The 20,025-nt window shown below is 30.6% G+C and overlaps 1 protein-coding gene across 3 annotated transcripts in view; it reads right to left on the minus strand.

Moving 5' to 3' along the window:
- LOC126737677 (putative protein TPRXL) overlaps positions 1-20,025 on the minus strand; it is a 283,568-nt gene that overhangs the window by 153,170 nt on the left and 110,373 nt on the right. Inside the window, exon 1 of one of the 3 annotated variants that reach the window (XM_050442673.1) lies at positions 17,426-17,662. The exons of the other annotated variants lie outside the window; for them this stretch is intronic. Within the exon in view, the coding sequence (XP_050298630.1) occupies positions 17,426-17,474 (49 nt within the window). The 5' untranslated portion in view covers positions 17,475-17,662. Of the gene's footprint in view, positions 1-17,425; positions 17,663-20,025 lie in introns of those variants that run through there. 3 annotated transcript variants of the gene reach the window in all.

Here is a 20,025-nt window from a genome sequence, read left to right on the forward strand (position 1 = left end):
GGGGTGTAAGTGACTTTTTACAAAAATCGGGTTATGTACACCATTACATTATTAAAGCATAATATTATTTGGTGGCAAAGGGATATATGTGAATTCTTTTCTAGTGGAGACATCTATCTGCAGAAACAAAAAGTACATAGCCATAACATCAATTTACTTGGAGGCAATGAGATATATATGTGCACTTATATCCCTTTGCCTCCAAATGACACAACAAATTACGTTTTTTGTTTACATGCGTGCGTGTGGTACTGCCTATTTGTGACAGCTTTCTAAGCAGTATTATTGTTGTTTTTCGAATAATAACTGTTTACAGAATATATCAGTTAATTACTTGGTGTAAACTAAATATGACGGATTTTGAGTTAGATGGTAAGTACGATAAAATCAAGTTAAAAATACATGTTTAGTATAGTTTTTAGGTTATGGAGTACAGTTTTATTTTTGTTGTAGAATTTTGATGCTGGTGAGAATTTTTATTCTTTGTACATTAAGAGGCCTTTTATTTTTGTTCCAGAACCTGTCGATGATAGTGATCTAGATCGCGATTACCACCCAGAAGAGGCATCTACATCGACTACTGAAGGAAAGTCGAATGAAGGTGACACAGACAACAACCAGTCAACGCGGATCAGAAACGAGTCATCTTGGGCACGGAATAAAGCGAAGAATGCCAGGAATAGTGGTGGTAAATTTATCGGCCATAGAAAATTGCTAAAGCCAGCAAAAGCCGTTCAAAATCTGGCAGATCATCAATGTCGATACGAGTGTAAGAGTTTTTCAAATGAAGATCGCCAACAAATCTTTGATGACTATTATTGGAATTTGGAGTCATGAAATCTACAAACGGCATTCCTTACCGCATGTATGGAAACACATGCACCTTAAAAAGTAACTGTTGAGCCACGTAAACAAGTGGGCGTTAAAATATTATTAAAGGGAAAAAGAGTGTGTAAAATCTTTTTGTTGAAAACTCTAAATATAAGTCAGAAATGATACGATAACGTTTTAAAAAAGAGAAAGCCCACAGGGGTAGCACCAATCGACCAACGTGGTAAACATACTCCAGCAAATAAGATTACGGACAACGATACTGCAGTAATAATGGGCCACATTGGATCATTTCAAAGGTACTCGAGCCATTATTCACGTGTAAAAAATCCAAATACGAAGTATTTATGAGGCGAACTAAGCACTCACAAAATGTATACCCTTTGTTTGCAGTATTGTCGGGACAATAACATTCAAAACCCTGTTAATGAGAGCTTCTATAGATATATTTTTACAACGAAATTTAATCTGCGTTTCAAACGGCCCTATACTGATACATGTACAATATGCGATACACTTGAAAATTAAATCAGTAATGACATTAATCCTGAGGTTGTGAATGATAGTAAAGTTCAGAAAGAGATTCACTTACGAAAAGCTGAAAAGGCTAGATCAGCTAAAAATGATGCTAAGAAACTTGCTAACGATAATCCTAATACTGTAAATGCAATATGTTTTGATCTTGAAAAGACTCTCCCTATGCCTGTATTAACCTGTAGTAAGGTGTACTATCTCAGGCAACTGTAGACTTACAATTTTACGGTACATAATCTTGCAAATGATCAGGCATCAATGTTTATGTGGCACGAGGGTGAAGCGTCTAGGGGATCCCAAGAAATTGGATCGTGTCTATTGAAATATGTTCAGCAACTTCCTAATTCAATAGAACATATCATCGCGTTTAGCGATAATGCAGGGGGTCAAAATAAAAATCACAACATCATAAAATTCTGGAGACATTCAGTGGTTCCGACTGGAAAAGATAAACCCCACATACTTCAATACAAAAACAGTTTGAATGAGGACATGGATTTTGAGTATTTTGACCTTAGAAAACAGAAAAAGGGTCGTCCAAATATCCAATTTGAGCTTAAATTGTTGCATCCCTAGCCACTATCTATAAAAACCGCAAAATACGAGAACCTTCAGCAACTCCTTCAGTTTATTCCCCCTATATACCATAACTTTTATTCATCACTAAAACACCAAGGGAACCGCGAAAAAAACTATAGTCTCAGCAACAAACGAAAATGGAGAAGAAAGAAGCGAGGACACCACTAACCAAAGATTCACAGTTGCAGAAAATTCTGAGAATGTTTCAGCTGAATGGGGATCCGATGATGAATAGAAGGAGCGAGTGTTGTGATCTACATTAAAACTTTTAAAAATGTTTAGTTTTGTAACTTTTGTATTGATTGACTTTTAGTCAATAAACTTTCGATTTCATCAGTCTGTTATTTTACTATTTTATAATAATTTACGATCCCCCTTTACAAAATGGCTTGCATTCATTTTAGCAATCATAGGTAAAGAAATAAAGCAGATTATAATGTAAGTAATATTCAAAAATAAAGTGTTAAATAAAAATAAAATTCCACTCTTAGATGCAAAGGGGTGTAAGTAATACACACCTTTACTTTAAGCCCTGTATTCATCAAATTACCAACTTAAATGCATTAAAATATATGCAAATAATCTTTACATACATTAGAAAGTTAAAAAAAATAGATTGGTTCTATTTAAATCACCGTGATTTTTTTACAGAGCTTAAACTTTGAACAAGTTTTTCTCAAAATGCATAAATGTGTACTTACACCCCTTTGCAACTAACCGCCTCAAATACAATATCCCTAATTTCTAAGGTTATTTTCGCTACGGAAATCATTCTTCTATAATTGGTAACTCGTAAGGGGCTTGCATTTAGCATTGCCAAGTAGCAAGATCCAATCATGACACATAGGCAATTCAATTTTACTATATACAAAAGTAGTTTACATATGCCCATGGGACTGGAAGTTTCTTTAAAGGCAATGAGATGCAAAGACCAATACAATAATCCTAACTTCTTAGGTTGTTTTTGTTTTGGAAATCAATGTTCTATGACTGGCATTTCATACAAAACTTAAATTCAACGTTGTCAAGTAGCAATATCTAATCATGACACGGAGATAATTTAATTTTTACAAATGCAAAAGTGGCTCCCTAAAAAATGAAAATAATTTTTTTATGATTGGCAACTCATGAACGGCTTGGATTTAACATTGACAATTAGTAAGAATCTTTTATGACTCACACACGTTCCAATATTTTCAAATGCAAAAATGGTTCACAAGTGCCAAGTTCCATGTTGCCATGTTCTTGAATATCCATGGAACGGAGAATTTCTTGTAGGCTCGGTAATTAAATATATGAAATTATATATATGCTTTGGAAATCATTTTTGTTTGCTCTCAGCTTTAGATCCAACGTTGACTAGTAGTAAGACTTATTCAATTGATCCAATGTCGTTAAATGCAAAAATATTTACAAATGCTCATGAGACTGGAAGTTTATTTAAAGATACTAAATTGCGAAGACAAAAAAATATCCTGAACCTCTTATATTTCTTGCTTTGAAAATCAATGTTTTATAGTTGGCAACTCATAAACAACTTAAATCGAACCTTATCAAGTAGCAAGACCCAATAATGATATCATAAGTAATTCCCTTTTACCATATGCAAAAATGGTTCACAAATGACCATAGGACTAGAAGTTTCTTTAATGGCACTGAGTTGCAAAGACAAATACAATTTTCATATAAATTTTTGTGTGTTGCTTTGCTATAGAAATCAATGCTTTATAATTGGCAACTTATAATAAACAACTCAAATCTAACGCTGCCAAGTAGCAAAATCATGATATGTTGACGATCGAATTTTGCTAAATGCAAAAATGGTTCACAAATGCCCATGGGACTAAAAGTTGCAAAGACAAATACAATATTCTTAACCACTTAGGCTGTTTTTGCTTTCGCAATTATTCTTCTATAATTGAAAACTCATAAACGGTTTGGATCCAATATTGCCAAGTAAAAAAGATCCAACACTGCTGCATGGCAGGTGCCAGTGTTGCTAAATGCAAAATTAAGTAAGTTCTTAAATATCCGTGGACCTGAGAATTTCTTGTAGGTTCTTTAATAGCTATTTCAAACAGAGTATTTTAAATTTCTTAAAGTTATTTCTACTTTGAAAATCATTTTTCTTTGCACTCAGTATTGGATGCAACATTGCTAAGTAGCAAGAGATCTGTTATTTACGTAGTAACACTTAAAGTTTAGAAGGAATTTCTTGTTTGGATAATATGAGGCTAATTATATGGATATTCTCTTTGTTTTTTTTTGGAATGATTTTCATAACGTGGCATCACGGCAGACAGACAGACCAGCAAATTAATTTCATATCAAAACGACAGCTTCTCAAATCTAACGTTGTAACTCTCGTTGATAATTTATATTAGATATTATTGAAGGGATAATGAAAAAAAGCAACAAACAAAACTGACATCAACTAAGAAACGAAGAATTAAAAATTTAAAATTTAGATAAGTTTCTGGTGTAATTAAGCCCTGATTATGTCCTTTGCTTGAAAATTTATCTTGAATTGGCAGCATAAGAACAAAAATAGAGATCCAACGTTGCCAAGTAACAAGACCCAATTACACAGTAATGACTACAGCTTCTTAATTCCAACTTCAATGATAAGCTATCTGTAGGGTAGTTGAACTAAGAATAAGGAGAATAAGAGAAGACCAAAAAAATTTTAAAAAGGAAGAAGAAAAAGAGAGGAGGGAGCAATACATATCACAAAAAAGCCCTAAAATTTTTAATAAAAATAAATCCCTGGAAAGTTTTTTATACTAATATCCAGGGTAAATTTAAAATAAATTATGTAAAGTATCGTTCGGTTCTTAAGGTAATTTACTGGCTTAGCAGGAGGGCCGCGACAGCAGGCTCTCGGCTTCTGCGGACCTCTGTTGACCTTTTCACTAATTACTGCATTCTTCGGTGCCCCTCCGTTAAAAAAACTACACTTCTTGGTATACGACGTTCGACGGTATGTACCTGTATACAGCAGTAAACGCACAAATGGAGACGGTGATGATTGGTTTCAGAGAGTACTGACGGTACTTACCGGAGTTTTTTTCACTGCTTATGGTAGAAAGATTACGAATTGCCACATGAAGAAGAAAATGTGTAAACCAGTTGGTATTATTGAGTGGATTTTACGGGACACCGTAGTCGGACTAGTGATATGAATGTTAATTGGTCGCTCTATTATGATGATGTTCTTTCGGTCAATTGTTGGTGTGGAATGTTATTGGATGAATGAAAGACTGAATGATATAAAACAAATATAGAAATTTTGAGTTAAAGTAAACAGTAAACTGAAATTGCAAATTACATAGGATGGACGAGGGACTCGTTATTGTAATATACATGATCTACTCGGAGTGTTATCGTAAAGACTTTATATTTAAAATTTTATAGAGCTGACGGAGGAATAAATAGAACTAACATTTGTCTGCAAAAGTTCTTGAACTTTAAAATAAATAACTTTTTAGTTTCAAAAGGATTATATCGAATGTATTTTTATTCTTTAAATTAAAAGAAGTAATTCACTATGCCTACTGTACGACTGCATGAACTGAGTAGCTTAGTGTTGCAGTGGCTGGTCCTAAGCTCGTGTAAATCACTTAAGAGTATATACAGTGGATTACAGTGCACAAAGTATAAAGTCGGCTTCATCTTTAACAAAAGAACAAAAAATACCGTCCTTGGATTTTAGGCCTTTCAATGAAAGAATATGTGAATGAAAGAATATAAGAAAGACTTCTACGATGTGGAGTAAAGGTAAAAGTAATATTCTAATAGTGAGAAGCTTCAGAGGCGCATATTGTGATAGCGACTATATTTTTGTTGTAGCAAAAATAAGGAACAGAATACGAAGACTAAAAAACCAACCCCTCTCATGGGAGCAAGTTTATAAAGTCAACGTAAACAAACTACAACACCCTAAAGTTACAATATTCTGTAATCAGACAAAAATAAGTAATACGTTTGCAGCGCTTTGAGCAGTCAGATAGAAAATAATGATAATACAAGTAAAATCTATATTGTTGTGACGAGTCCATAATGAGTTACTTATTTTATTGGGTATTACGTCACTTATAGCAAAAAACAATTTAGATATTACTATCTCACATGCTAAAAAATTGAAAAAAAGAAGAAAATAGACTTTTTCACGTATTTAAAAGAAATATGAAATCAAATCTATAATGATACCGTTCGATATACTTAATTTAATTTAAGTTGAATAAGTTTTAAATACAATAATTTAATTGAGGTATAATAGATTTTTTTATATACCTAGGAACTGAGGTTTAATATACTAATCTCTGAGCTCGTTTCTTTTTTTCAATATCCTACCTAACTTTGTTATGAATATTAAATTTAAAAAAAAAAAAATAAAGGCAATGAGAAGATCTACTTTTAAGAAAATACCTAATTGAACCAACGTTTCGGTAGTTATATCTACTACCGTTATCAAGGTAATTAAAGTGAAGTTAAATTAAAGTTATTTATTTTATTTTTATTTATTTATCAAAAACAAATAGGATGTTAACAGGCCGAAACCCAAAGGAACATCCACAAATTACAAAGTTTCAGGTGTACTTAACTAATACTTAACTAATACAAAATTTAAAAAATAATACAAGAGCAGAAATACAGTAAAGTTTCTAATTTTGTTGAAGAAGTAGTCCATACTTGCAGTGGAGTTAATAAGTCAATTTTAGTTACCCTTCTAATTTTGTGTTTTTGTTAATTAGAATAAGGATCTCTGATTTTCTTTTTAAACATAGAAAAAGAGCGGCAAAATAACGAGCGACTTAACGGCGAATTCCTTGCTATATTGGTTCTATACAAACAGACTGGAAACAAATAAGAATTTCGAAAATTTCGCTGAGGTATATGGAAAGGTATATGAGATAGAAATTTTTTTTTTCTAACTCGAGTCAATCTGATAGTTAATTATTTTATAGAGAAAGAACATGTCTGTGTGAGAGCGCCGTGTTTGTGTTAATTGATATTTAACTCTAAGTTCTATTAAATTAGCATGTAGATTAAATATACTAGTATTTTTATAGTCCAAAAATCTTAAAAATGTATTTTGTATTGTTTCCAATGTGTTAGCATGCACCGCATATTGCGGAGCCCAGACGATGGAGGCAAAACCCAAACGACTATAAATATAGGAAAAATATAATGCTTTTAGAGAGCTATTAGAGGTTAATAGCCCACTATTTCTTACAATTAATCCCAGCATTCGATTACACTTGATGCTTAAGTAATTAATATGTTCTGCAAGTTAGCTTTTGATCATATATGACACCCATATCCCTCACTTTATCAGTCCTCTTAAGTAGAATTCCATTAAAATTATAGTCGAATTGAAATAGGTTAGTATTACGTGTGAAACTAATGAATGCGTATTTATCATAATTAAGGTAAAGTTTATTTCTCTGACAATACTCATAAAATCTGTCCAAATCATTTTGTCAGAGAAAGCAATCACCGAGATTATTAATGGGAGTAAAAATCTTAATATCGTCTGCATAAAGTAATATTTTGGAGAAGGTAAAACATTTTATAACATGATTTAAATAGATTATATATAGTAAGGGCCCCAAGTGGAACCTTGAGGTACGCCTGAGGCAACTGGATACGTGGACGACTGGTGGCCATGTACAGTGACATATTTGGATCGATTAAAAATGTACGACGCCAACCACCGCAGGAGATCTCCATAAACTCCCACTCCAGTAAGTTTCTGTAATAAAGTGTTATGATCAATTTTGTCAAATGCTTTGCTGAAGTAGGTGTACACAGAGTTTACCTGCGTCTGACAATCCATTGAACAGAGTATATATTCCGAATAAACAACTAAGTTGGAATCAATTGATCGTTTGGGAAAAAAACCGTGCTGCTCATCGATAATTATAGGTTTTAGAAAATGTATCAATTTATTATGAATTAATGATTCAAAAATTTTACCGAAGATATCAAGTTTACTTATTGATCTATAATTTTTCACACTAGATTTGTCACCACTTTTATATATTGCACCACATTAGCCATCTTCCACTTGCAAGGGAACACACATTGCTTAAGAGATAAGTTATAAATAATAGACAATGGTTTATATAGCGACGGTGCACATTTTTTTACAAAAAAAGACGGTATACCATCAGGCCCGCCACCCTTACTCTCGTCCAAGTCGGACAGAGCTCTCCATACTTCCTCTGAATCTAAAAAGAATGCATTAGGAATAATTGCATCAAATATGGGTGAATTATTATGATTTACTGACTGTACATAGGGTTGAAAAGCTTCCCTAAAAAAATCTGAGAATAGTTGGCTGACCTGAGGTCCCCGAGCAGCTTCCTGCTCAAGGTATATAGAATTGGGTATACCACTACTTTTATTGTTAACGGAGATCAATTGCCAGAATTTCTTTTTATTCTTTGAAATATCATTATCAACAGATTTTACATAACTAACATAATCCGAATGTATCATTGTTTTACTTTGTCGACGTAACTCTCTAAATACGCGATAATGAATTTCAGAGTTTGATCTTTTCCATTTTTTATGAGCTCGATTCTTTTGCAAAATTTTATCAATAGTTTTTTTACTAAAATAAAGTGGAAAATTTTTATTAATTTGTTTTAAAGGTACAAAATTATTTATTGCATGGTTTACAATTTCATAGAATTTACTTATACATAAATTTATGTTATGATCTTTAAAAATGTCTTCCCAATCAAAATTATCAAAATGCAAATTTAGACCATCGTAATCACCTTTTTTAAAATTATGGACATTAGTGTTATTCTTGCAATTAAGTTTATCCACAGGTGAAAGGCAAATATCAAATTCCATAGATTTATGATGGGGGTCCTCTTGGACCAAAGGCTGATCAAAAGCTGACCAAAAGCTGACAGTGTTTAATATTTCGACAAAAAACTAAATCGTTGGTTAAAATTAAATCAAGTATTCGGTTATTTTGGTTTTTGAGATTATCCATTTGGAAAAGACCAAAGAAGTTAAGCATGTCATAAAAAGTATTAAATTTAGGGTTATGATTTTCAGCTATATAGTAAGTTTCTCTTGGTATCCAATTAATAGTAGCGAAATTAAAATCACCGCAGATTAAAATTTTATCCCCTCATATAAAATTTGATATGCTATAAAGCTTATCCAAAAAGCAGGTTAGCGCAAGATCATTACCTGGTGGAATATAAACTTAAAAAATTAAAAATATAAACTAAATATACTTCTCTTTCAAATCTCAATCCTTCAAAATATTTTGATACCAAAATATTTTATGGGATTTAGTTGTTTTATTTAGTATGCAAGTATATGTATTCATAATCGAGTATATATCGTAATACATATTCGATATATAGCTGGTGTTGTATAATTCTTCATTTTTTGTTTGATAAAAACGATGTGCGATTTTAAACTTAGTTATAATAAGTTTGAATTGAGTAAGTGTTTAATAGCATTAACTTTTTTGTTTTTTTTGAAAGCATACTTTTGGTACTGATTAATTTCCTTTTTTTCTGTTCCTTTTTCCCTTTCCAAGCTATCCGTCCAAACTTTATATTGTTAATTTTTTTTTTGTTATGTTTTTTTGTGCGCATATCATTGCAAGATCTCTGCCAAATAATTTTCCTATTTTTCAAAATCATATAAATAATTTACATTATGATGTGATTGGTGTTTCGGAGACATGGTTACATACCGATATTAACGACGAAGTTGTACATATACCTAACTATAGTATTGTCAGACAGGATCGATTGGGCAGAGGTGGTGGCGTCGCAGTGTTTATTAAAAATATTTTTGAATTTCGCATAATAATTAGTGAGTCGAATATGTATTTAGAACAAATTTGGATTGAAGTAAAGCTAAATAATAAAAAGATTCTTATTGGTAATATATATCGCCCTCCTAAAGGTGACCTTAATTTGTTTTACTGAAATTTAGATAATATTTTAGAGAACTTTTATGCTGTTTATGATTGTATATTTTTACTGGGAGATTTTAACATTAATGTTTTGGGTCTGAATTCGAACTTACCTTTGCTTGAAATAACTGAGGTTTATGGTTTGAAGCAATTGATCATTGATCCTACAAGAGTGTCAGATATAACGGTGTCTCTGATAGACCTAATTTTCTCTAATCATGAGTCTATCCAAGATTGCGGCGTTAGGGATGTGGGTGTGTCTGATCACATGCTTGTTTATTGTACTGCCAATTTGGAGGTTCCAGAACCGCAGACTTTTAATTTTGTATATAGAAATTTAAATGATACGAATTACGAGCAATTGCAGGCCGATTTAGTCGAATTGATTCCCTGGCATACTATGTATGATATGAGAGATATAGACTCCAAAGTTGACTTTTTCACGGAGTCATTACATAATATTATGGATATGCATGCTCCCTTAATTAAAGTTAAAAATAAAAATAAGCCTTACAGTCCATGGATTACGGCTAATATTAGATTAATGCAAAGACTTCGCAATAGGGCATTAAATAAATTTAGAATCACTAAAGAGCGAGAGGACTGGAACATCTATAAGCAGTATAAAAATATAACAACAAGCGCAATAAGAGCAGAGAAAAAAGCTTACCTTGAATATAAGTTTAGTACTTGTAAAAATAAAGAAGTTTGGCAAAAATTGAAAAAAATTGGTGTTTCACAGAAAAATAAAAAACAACCTCCAATTTTTCTACAGAATGTTGAAGAAATTAATACTTTTTTACGAATGGCAATAATAATAACAATATTGTTGATGCTAATTATGTTAAATATTTTAAAGAACATAGAGTTGTCGCAAATGAATTTAATTTTAACCTAATAACTCAAGACTTAATCGTAAACATTTTAAAAACTATAAAAAGCAAAGCATTTGGGGTCGATAACTTAAACATAACTCTTATCTTACTTTGTTGCCCTGCTATTATTAATCCATTATGTCATTTAATAAATATTTGTTTAGAGGAAAACTACTTTCCAAAAAAATGGAAGCAAGCCAATATTATTCCTATACCAAAAATAAAAAATCCAACTGAATTTGGCAATCTTCGATCAGTCTCCGTTCTTTCTGTTTTTTCTAAAGTAATTGAGAAAATTATGGAGCAACAGATATTGGACTATTTAAAGAATAATAATTTGATTCCTGAATATCAATCTGGCTTCCGTAAAGGGTATAGCTGTGCCACCGCGTTGGCTCAAGTGTCTGATGATATATTAAGCCCTTGATAATAGTCAAGCAACCGTATTAATTTTACTAGATTTTACTAAAGCTTTCGATATGGTTAGTCATCAGATACTTTTATCAATTTTGCATTATGTGGGATTTTGTGAGTCGGCTGTAACTTTAATATCTTCTTTTTTGTCAGATCGTAAACAGCCGGTGATTTTGAATGATAATGAACTGGGGTTTCTAGACGTAGTCAGCGGTGTTCCGCAGGGTAGCATTTTGGGCCCATTACTCTACACACTTTACACATCTCAGATAACAAAGAAGATAACATATTGTAAACATCATAACTACGCGGACGACACCCAGATCTATTTCTCTTTTAAAGATACTGATGTTTGGCAGGCTAATATAAAAATTAATGAAGACCTTAACAATTTATTTATAGAAACGCAAAAGTTACTTTTAAAAGTTAATCCCACTAAGTCCACAGCCATTCTTTTTTGTAGTGATAATAAACGAACAAATATTTTAAATAACTTGCAACTTTACATTAATAATGACAACATAACTTTTAAAAATTCTGCTAAGAATCTTGGACTTTTAATGGATAACAAACTAAGATTTAAGGATCATGTTACTCTTAAAATGAAAAGTGGGTACTCCGCACTAAAAATGATTTTTTCACAAAGATATTACCTAAATTTGCCTATAAGAAAAATGCTTTGTGAAACATTGGTACTATCCCAATTAAATTGTTGTGACACCATCTATGGCCCTTGCCTTGATTCTTCTGACTCATATAGAATACAAAAACTTCAGAATTCCTGTCTTAGGTTTGTATATGGCATAAGAAGGAGAGAACATATTTCACATAAGCTAAAGGTTGCGGGGTAGTTAAATATGTACAATCATAGAGTGTTGCATCTTATTTGCTTCTTTTTCAAAATTCTTAAGTCAAGGATTCCTTCATATTTACATCGAAAAGTTAGATATCGGACTGACGTGCACAACTTGAATATTAGAAGAAAACAATTATTAACTATTCCTTCACACAATAAAGAATTTTTTAAGAGATCGTTTTCCTACTTAATAGCACACTATACTAACAAATATTGTATAAATGATTTTAGCATGTCAGAAAAAACTTTTAAAATGAAAACTAAACTAATTCTAATAAATCAATAACAAATTACTCACCTATAAAAAATTGTTTTTTACTTTTATTTTTAAATTATAAAATCGAATTATTTATATGTGTTAACCTTTTCCTTGTCCAATTCCAGTTCCTTTTCCTATTCTCTCCTTATCCCATCAGTATGCTTTTTATTCGTGTTGTATTAACTTTCTTCTTTTTTTCTTTAACTGGAAAAATGCTTTTGTTTATTATTTATAAGTGTCATTTATAATTTATAATTATTAAATATATATAAGGCCTCAACGGAATTCAGGGAATCTCGCAGGGGTTGTTGTGTGTTCCCTGGAAGTCTGAAAACATGGCCTATTAGTCACCTTCTGGAATTTTATTTGTATTTGTATAAAATGTAAGTTCTATAGATATTTTTTAATTGTTTCAATACACATTAAATGTGCTCTTTGTAAAGAACGAACTATTCAATATGTGATATGCATTTGGTTTATAACAGAATTGTAATTTTTTATTTTTCTGGTGATTAATAAAAGTCTTATTATTATTATTATTATTATTAAAATGTTTAGGATTACAAGAATCATATAAAAATAAAAAAAACACATAAGATCTTAAAAAAAGCAAGTAAAGCATTATTAGGAGAAAGAATTCAATTTCATAAATATAATAAAATTAATTTAAATAAATATATAGAAAAAATAAAGGATAACTTATTTAATTTAGTTAATTAAAATGATTTCAATCATATATGCTTCTGTATAAATAAGAGTTATTTAAATAATTTTCAAAAACAAAAACAAATTCACATAAATAAAATAAATCTACTTTATAATAAAAATATAAATCAAGAATTTTAAATACAAATAATAATGACTTTATAAAGAAAACTGTTATTTATTTGTCAGATAGAGTTTTATCTGATACGGAAAAACTTGTTCTTTCTAAAGGTCTCAATTGTGCCTAAATTAAATATCATTTCAGCTATAAAAAGACCCAATGAAAGACTTACCAAGGGATCAACAAGATGAATTTAGAATTAGGACAACGATAGAAATGGAAAAACCATTTAAAATTAAATAAAATTTAAACTCTTTAGAATTAAAAGCTTTCAAGGCACTTAAATCTGATAAGTATTAAAATATGTCCAGCCGATAAAAGTAATGCTACTGTTCTTATATTATAATTAACACTTATGAAAATAACTTAAATTTATTAATTAATGATGGTAATTATTCTAAATTATCTAAAGATCCTACAGAAAAAATTGAAAGAAAAATTTATAACTTACTTAAAAAGCATAAAAACCAATTTTCTGATATTGATAGATTTAAATTAACTCCACATAATAGCAAAACACCACATTTTTATGATTTACCAAAAATCCATAAAATAAATGTTCCTTGAAGACCTATAGTTAGTAGCATAAATTCACCTACTCAGCCTCTTGCAAAATATTTTTTAAATATCTTAACTCCATACACTAATAATTCTGATTCTTACATTAAAAATTGTCAACATTTTTAGAAAAACTCTCCACAATTTCCTTGAGCCTCATAATCGATTGGTAAGTTTTGATGTTGTAAGTCTTTTTACTAATGTTCCCGTTGAAAAAACTTTAAATATTGTTAAAAATAAATTAGAAAATGATAATAGTTTAGCAGATCGTACAAAACACTAAGCGTTAGTACAATTTTAGAACTTTTAACCTATTGTGTAAAAACTACTTATTCCCAATACAATAATTAATTTCATCAACAAAACTTTGGTATGTCTATGGGTTCTCATCTTTCACCAATTTTAAGTAATATTTTTATGGAAAATTTTGAATCTTAAAATTATTTATATATTTGATTAAAAACCTAAAATATGGTGGCGATATATTGATGATATTTTTCAATATATCACCATAACGAAATAGATCTTATAAATTTTTTAAATTACATTAACTCCAAAGAATCTACTATAAAATTTACTCTTGAAAAGGAGGCTGATAGTCAGCTTTATTTTCTTGATATTTTAATTAAAAAAGATTTACACAATTTTGAAACTAGAATTTACCGTAAACCAACCCATACTAATAGATATCTTAATTTTAATTCCAATCATCAAAAAGTAAATTATCCCATAAAATAATTATCCCACATAATTTTTGGAAAATTGCTTTAAAAAGTTTAATAATCCATCTATAAAATTGAATCAACCAATTTTTACGACAAATCTTATTTTACGATTTATTCCAAGTTTTTCTGAAAAGATAAAAAGAATTGCTAAAAAATGTAATAAAAGAACTATTTTTAAATCACAAAACACATTACGATATTTATTAACAAAAACTAAACCTTTCAATAAAAATGAATTTAATAAAAATGTACTATATAAAATTCCTTGTACTTGTGGTAAATTTTACATAAGTGAAACCTGTAGACTATTACCAAAAATAATTAATGAATATAAATCTTACATAAAAAACATTGATTTTCAAAAATCCAAAATTACACAACATGCATTCGACAGTAACCATAGAATAAACTGGAATGCTTCCTTAATTCCTCTGGAAGTGGATGGTATGGTTTAAAAAAATATATTGACCTCTATTAGGTATGCTGAATGGGCAAGCTTTATAGTTGTTCCTCGGAAAGAAGGTAAACGTATTAGAATTTGTGTTGACTTCAAGGTAATGTTAAATAGATATCTTCAGATGGATCACTATCCTTTACCTTTGGTTGAGGATTTAATAAATTAGGTTTAAAATGGCGAGTATTTTTGTGCAATTGATTTAAGTAATGCCGATTTGCAAATTGAAGAAGATGCAAAAAAAATTCTGGTAATTAATACGCATAAAGAAGTGTTTTGTTTAGTATTTACTATGTTTATTGCAAAGCTTAGGTGAATTCAATATTCGTGTAAATTTAGATAAATGTAATTATTTTTGTAAAAAAATACACTTTCTTGGATTTACCTTGAGTGGAATTAAACTACTTGCATAAATATTTTTTGTATTTATGTTTAAATACGCTTGTTGATACATTTTGAAAGTCTTCAGGAATCTGGTTGTAAATTAAATAAATATTATAAGAAAATGACCGCGAATGCCGTAAATTAATCGCAAGCATGACTTTTGCACTCGCTGAATTCGACCTTTGTCGATAAAGTCTAAGCATGGACCATATACTAAGGTAGATGCAATTTTAAAGACCCCTATTTGAAACGATCTCACTCAATTACGTTCTTCTTTAGGTCTACTTAATTTTTACAGGAAGTTTCTTCTTATGATTTCAGTCTTCCTTCGTTCACTTTTTGATTTGGAAAAGATAAATGCTACATTTGCGTGGTCTACCTAATGTCAAAGTACTTTCAATGAAAGTAAAAAAAAATTAGCCAGTAGCAGTCTTTTAACTCATTATGATCCAAAACTTGTATTGATCTATTGTAATTTCTACTGATGCTTTGCTATAATTATAGAGTAGAAGATGTATTAAGTCACATTATTAATAATGAGGAACAACCCATTCAATTTATTTTAAGCACTTTAAACAGTATTAAGAAGCAAAATTATCCTTATTGGCAGATTTTTATCAGCTTCCATTATCAAGTCTTGAAATTCAACATGTTTATGCTTTGACATTATTGTCTGAGAAATGGTGAACTTAAACGTCTCACCTATGGTTTGCAGTTAGGTTTATTCTAGGCATTCAATGTTCTAAGTCTTTCAAAACCGCAGCGAAGTTTCTTGTCAAGATAGGATCATATGGTATTGCAACGAAAGTTTGCTTATTTTAATGTTTTTAAAATGTGATCTATGTCTTCTAATCAGCTTATCAATATTCTTATCGTTATAACCATTGACCCTAACAATTGTTTTATTGTTGCTTTTTCTCTATTGAATCCATTATTACTTAGAAGAAATGAGACCAAACGCTACGTATTTTTAATGAGTTAAATGTAATGTATTTTTTACATTTAACTCGAAACGATTTATGAAGAGCTCTGCTAGAGAGTTTTTTTTTTAAGTTCTTCATAGGACGAGTGTTATAATGAAAAATTTTATGACATGCAAAATTTTCTTAATTTATTTATATCTTGGGATATTATTGAACCACTATTTTTCAAAAGTTCAATTAGATATTAATAAGTTTCTGGTATAGAAGTCCTTGGCAATAAAGAGGAAAGACGCATCGAGTAAAACAAGAATTTCATTTTCACTTTGAATTAAATTATTGACTTTTGAAATATACTGTTGGCTGGTTTTGACCAAAAAAATATTCATAAGGTAATTTTAAAGTCGCAAATTGCTTTACTACAAACTATGAAATGTTGTAAGTTGGAGATCTTATAGTGGAGAAAATTGGTCACATTTTATCTCCAGGCTTATAAATTTTTGCTAAAAAATATAATTTTTGAGTTGTCGAGTTCGAAAATTGTAACTTACATTTATCTGAAGAGGAAACAAGGTTGTTGCAATCATTTAATGCTGTCTTAACCTACGAGATCATTTTTAATTAAGGGTTAAGATTTTTTTATATGAGTCATTTTCAATAAGATCATCAACTTATTTAAAATATTCTGTTTTGTCTAAAATCACAACCTTGTTTCCCTTGTCAGATTTTAAATAGAAACAATCTTTTTTTCTCAGTCGATTAATAGTATTAGAACTTAATATGTTTTTTGGTACGATAAGACTTCTTCCAAGTTCCGAATCGTTTCTCTAGCAAAACCTTTAAAAGGTTTCGCTCTCTGGCAAGTACTGAATTGATGATTCAACACTTACTAACTACAATCTTCTCCAGGTTGTTTTTGCAGTTTGAAACTGGGGTAAAGTTAAGACTCTTATTAAGAATATCAAGTTCTTTCTCATTAAAAGATTAAGATAACTGATTTTTAACGATATAATTGATTTTTCTCTTTGTGGTTTATCCTTCGAACTCACCAACTTTTTTTTTGTTTGGACTGCACCTTACTTTTCTAATAATTACTTTAATAAATCATTCAATTTGTACAAATTATTGCGAATTATTGAATTAATAATAATAAGATAATAATTATTAATATTATTTTTATTATTATATGTTAATATTTTTAATTAATAATTTTTCCTCAAAGTTTAAAAACATCTCACAAAACTCACCCATACCAAAGGAGAATTCATAACGAGGTTCTTCCTTAATTTTAACCACGATCATTGTTTGTTCACTAACACTTTTCTTAAAAACTTTTAAAAAACTTTTTCCGCCAAAAAAAGTGACAATTTTCAAAAAAAAACTCACAAATATCCAACCAGCACCGTAATAAGCAACAAACTAGCGAGCACAAAAGCGAGTATAAACGTGGGTCGCCGTCTGGCAAGAAAAGGGCCCCCCCGGGTCAGGGCCGGGTCGGGACCCCTGGTGACCCCCTTGACATTTTGACCCCCCATTCTCGTGATCCCGCCCAATATCGCGGCCAACGCGATTGTTCACTTTTACTGCGGATTACTCTGAGAGAGTCTGCCTACGCTCGTTTTACGTTTTTGGGATAAGGCAGATTGCCGCCATTGGTAAATGCATCAAATTATTTATAATATTGTGTTTTTTACTTTGGTTTGTTTACTTTCCATGCTCAGAATTTCCCATAAAATTAAAATAAAAATTATCATAAACATATCAATAATGAGATATTTGCATTCCCCTGTGATTATTGCGAAAAAGTCAATATTGCTGGTACATCACTGGACCAACTGAAATTAGGGCTATAATGTTATCTAAGAGAGCATTTCCCTTCTATTATAAGGAGTTTTTAAATAATGTAAAGCAGATCTTGGATCTTCCGTGTTAGCGGATTGGAAAATGCATAGGAATTCTTGTTCTAATTAATGAATCAGTGGAAGCGGCTATTTCTAGCATGAAAGTTAAGATCTCTAGCTTGCAACAAAGTGAATCTAATCTGTCTAGTAAAAATATGCTACCCTCTTTAGATGTTGAATTTCTTACAGAACTGCAAGATCAACAAAACAAACTCGACAATCTTTTGCTCTTTAATGTTCTTGAGTCCGAAAATGGTGATATGGAAGTCAATTCTGTTCAGAATGTTATTCACTCAGTGAATAATAACTAGGTTATCACTCTTTGGAAAGCCCAAAAGTAGGAATCCTCGCCCTGTCAGAATAGTTTTAAACTCACCATATGAGTGAACTCAAAAGTAAACGTTAATAGTCAATATTTGATTTAAACTCATAACGAAAAGAGGTAGAAAAAATCTATGCGGCAAGAAATAAGAAACGCAAGGATGGTGGAGAGTGTAATTTTATCAAGTATGGTCAAGTGACTATCTCAGATTGTGCAAAAATATTACGTAATAATGGGTCCAATTCCTTCAGAGCATCACTAGCAAAATAAAAATAAAAACTGAATGTGTATGATCAGAATGCTTGTCGTCTCAGAATTAGGCTAATTTCTCTACAACGCATTGTTTTAACCTCCTATGTTATCTAATTGTTCTTCCTAGATGCCTTTAGGATATGCTTGTCTATCACTCAACCCACCATTTAGAAAAAATTTAAAAGTTTCAGTCATAAGCTAGGCGAGATTATTTACCAATCTAAAGATCTGCATTCTGAGTGACATCAATTTTCATAAAGCAACATAGACCATGGATGATATTGGCTATACTACTTATCCAACAGTCAATATCTATGTACCACCATAGCTAAAATTAATAAGATGATGGCCATGTCTAAAGCTTGTTTGTTGTACAGCTTATTTCATCTCAATAATATTCGAAATATGAACAATGTTATCTTTGTCCTGCATCAATCTAGAAGCCATGTCTTAAAAGCAGATGTTGGCGAGTATTTGTTTTACATGGATACCATAACCATTCTCCACTGCAGTTTAAAACTTTGTTGCAAAACTACAACAGTAATAATCCTTATGAAACTGGCTACTATTATGACTTCAAAGCACCAGATTTTACCACCATAAATAAACATTTTAGATCTGTACAATGGGATAAACTCTTTCAACAAAATCATTAAAGAAAGTATACCTTATACCTTTAAAAATATTGCTACTAGGAGATTTTCCAGATGGTTTTTTCACAAGAACTTAAATTACACGATCAAGAAAAATACTTCTCACAAAAAGGTCAAAGAAACTTTTTCTTAAATACCAAAATTTGTTTCCATTTGCACAATGTAAACTGGCGTAATGGCACACAATGTCAAATTTCAACTAGGTTTTGCTATAAGAACTATATTAGATACACTGTATTAAAGAGTCACTATATTAAAATCCTCGGGAATTCTGGTCTTACACTAATTTTTTACAGAGTTCTGGGAAGCTTTCACCTAGTTTTTTTCTTAACGACAGATGCTGTAATGGGATCGCGATCTGCTTAGCTTTTTGATGATTATTTAGGCTCTGTATACACCAGTGAGGCTACAAATAATTTTAAATTTCACAACTTAAGTAATTTTTCTATTTCGATCAATTTTAGATATTTACATAGAGTTACAAAGTCTTGATACTCACAAAGGTCCTGGTCCTGACAACACATCCCATTTCACTTGAAAATTGTTATTTTACCGTTTCTAGATCTTTTCAGTTTATATATGATTAGTCAATAAAAACAGGTTATTTTTCAAATTTTTGGAAAATAAGTTGTATCGTTACCATCCATAAGTCTAGTGATCTTAGATGTGAAAAATTATTGACCACTATGTATTTCAAACACCATCCAAAGTTTTTGAAAATTTTG

The sequence above is a fragment of the Anthonomus grandis genome, chromosome 6 (assembly GCF_022605725.1).
Source record: "Anthonomus grandis grandis chromosome 6, icAntGran1.3, whole genome shotgun sequence".
Lineage (NCBI taxonomy): Eukaryota > Metazoa > Arthropoda > Insecta > Coleoptera > Curculionidae > Anthonomus > Anthonomus grandis.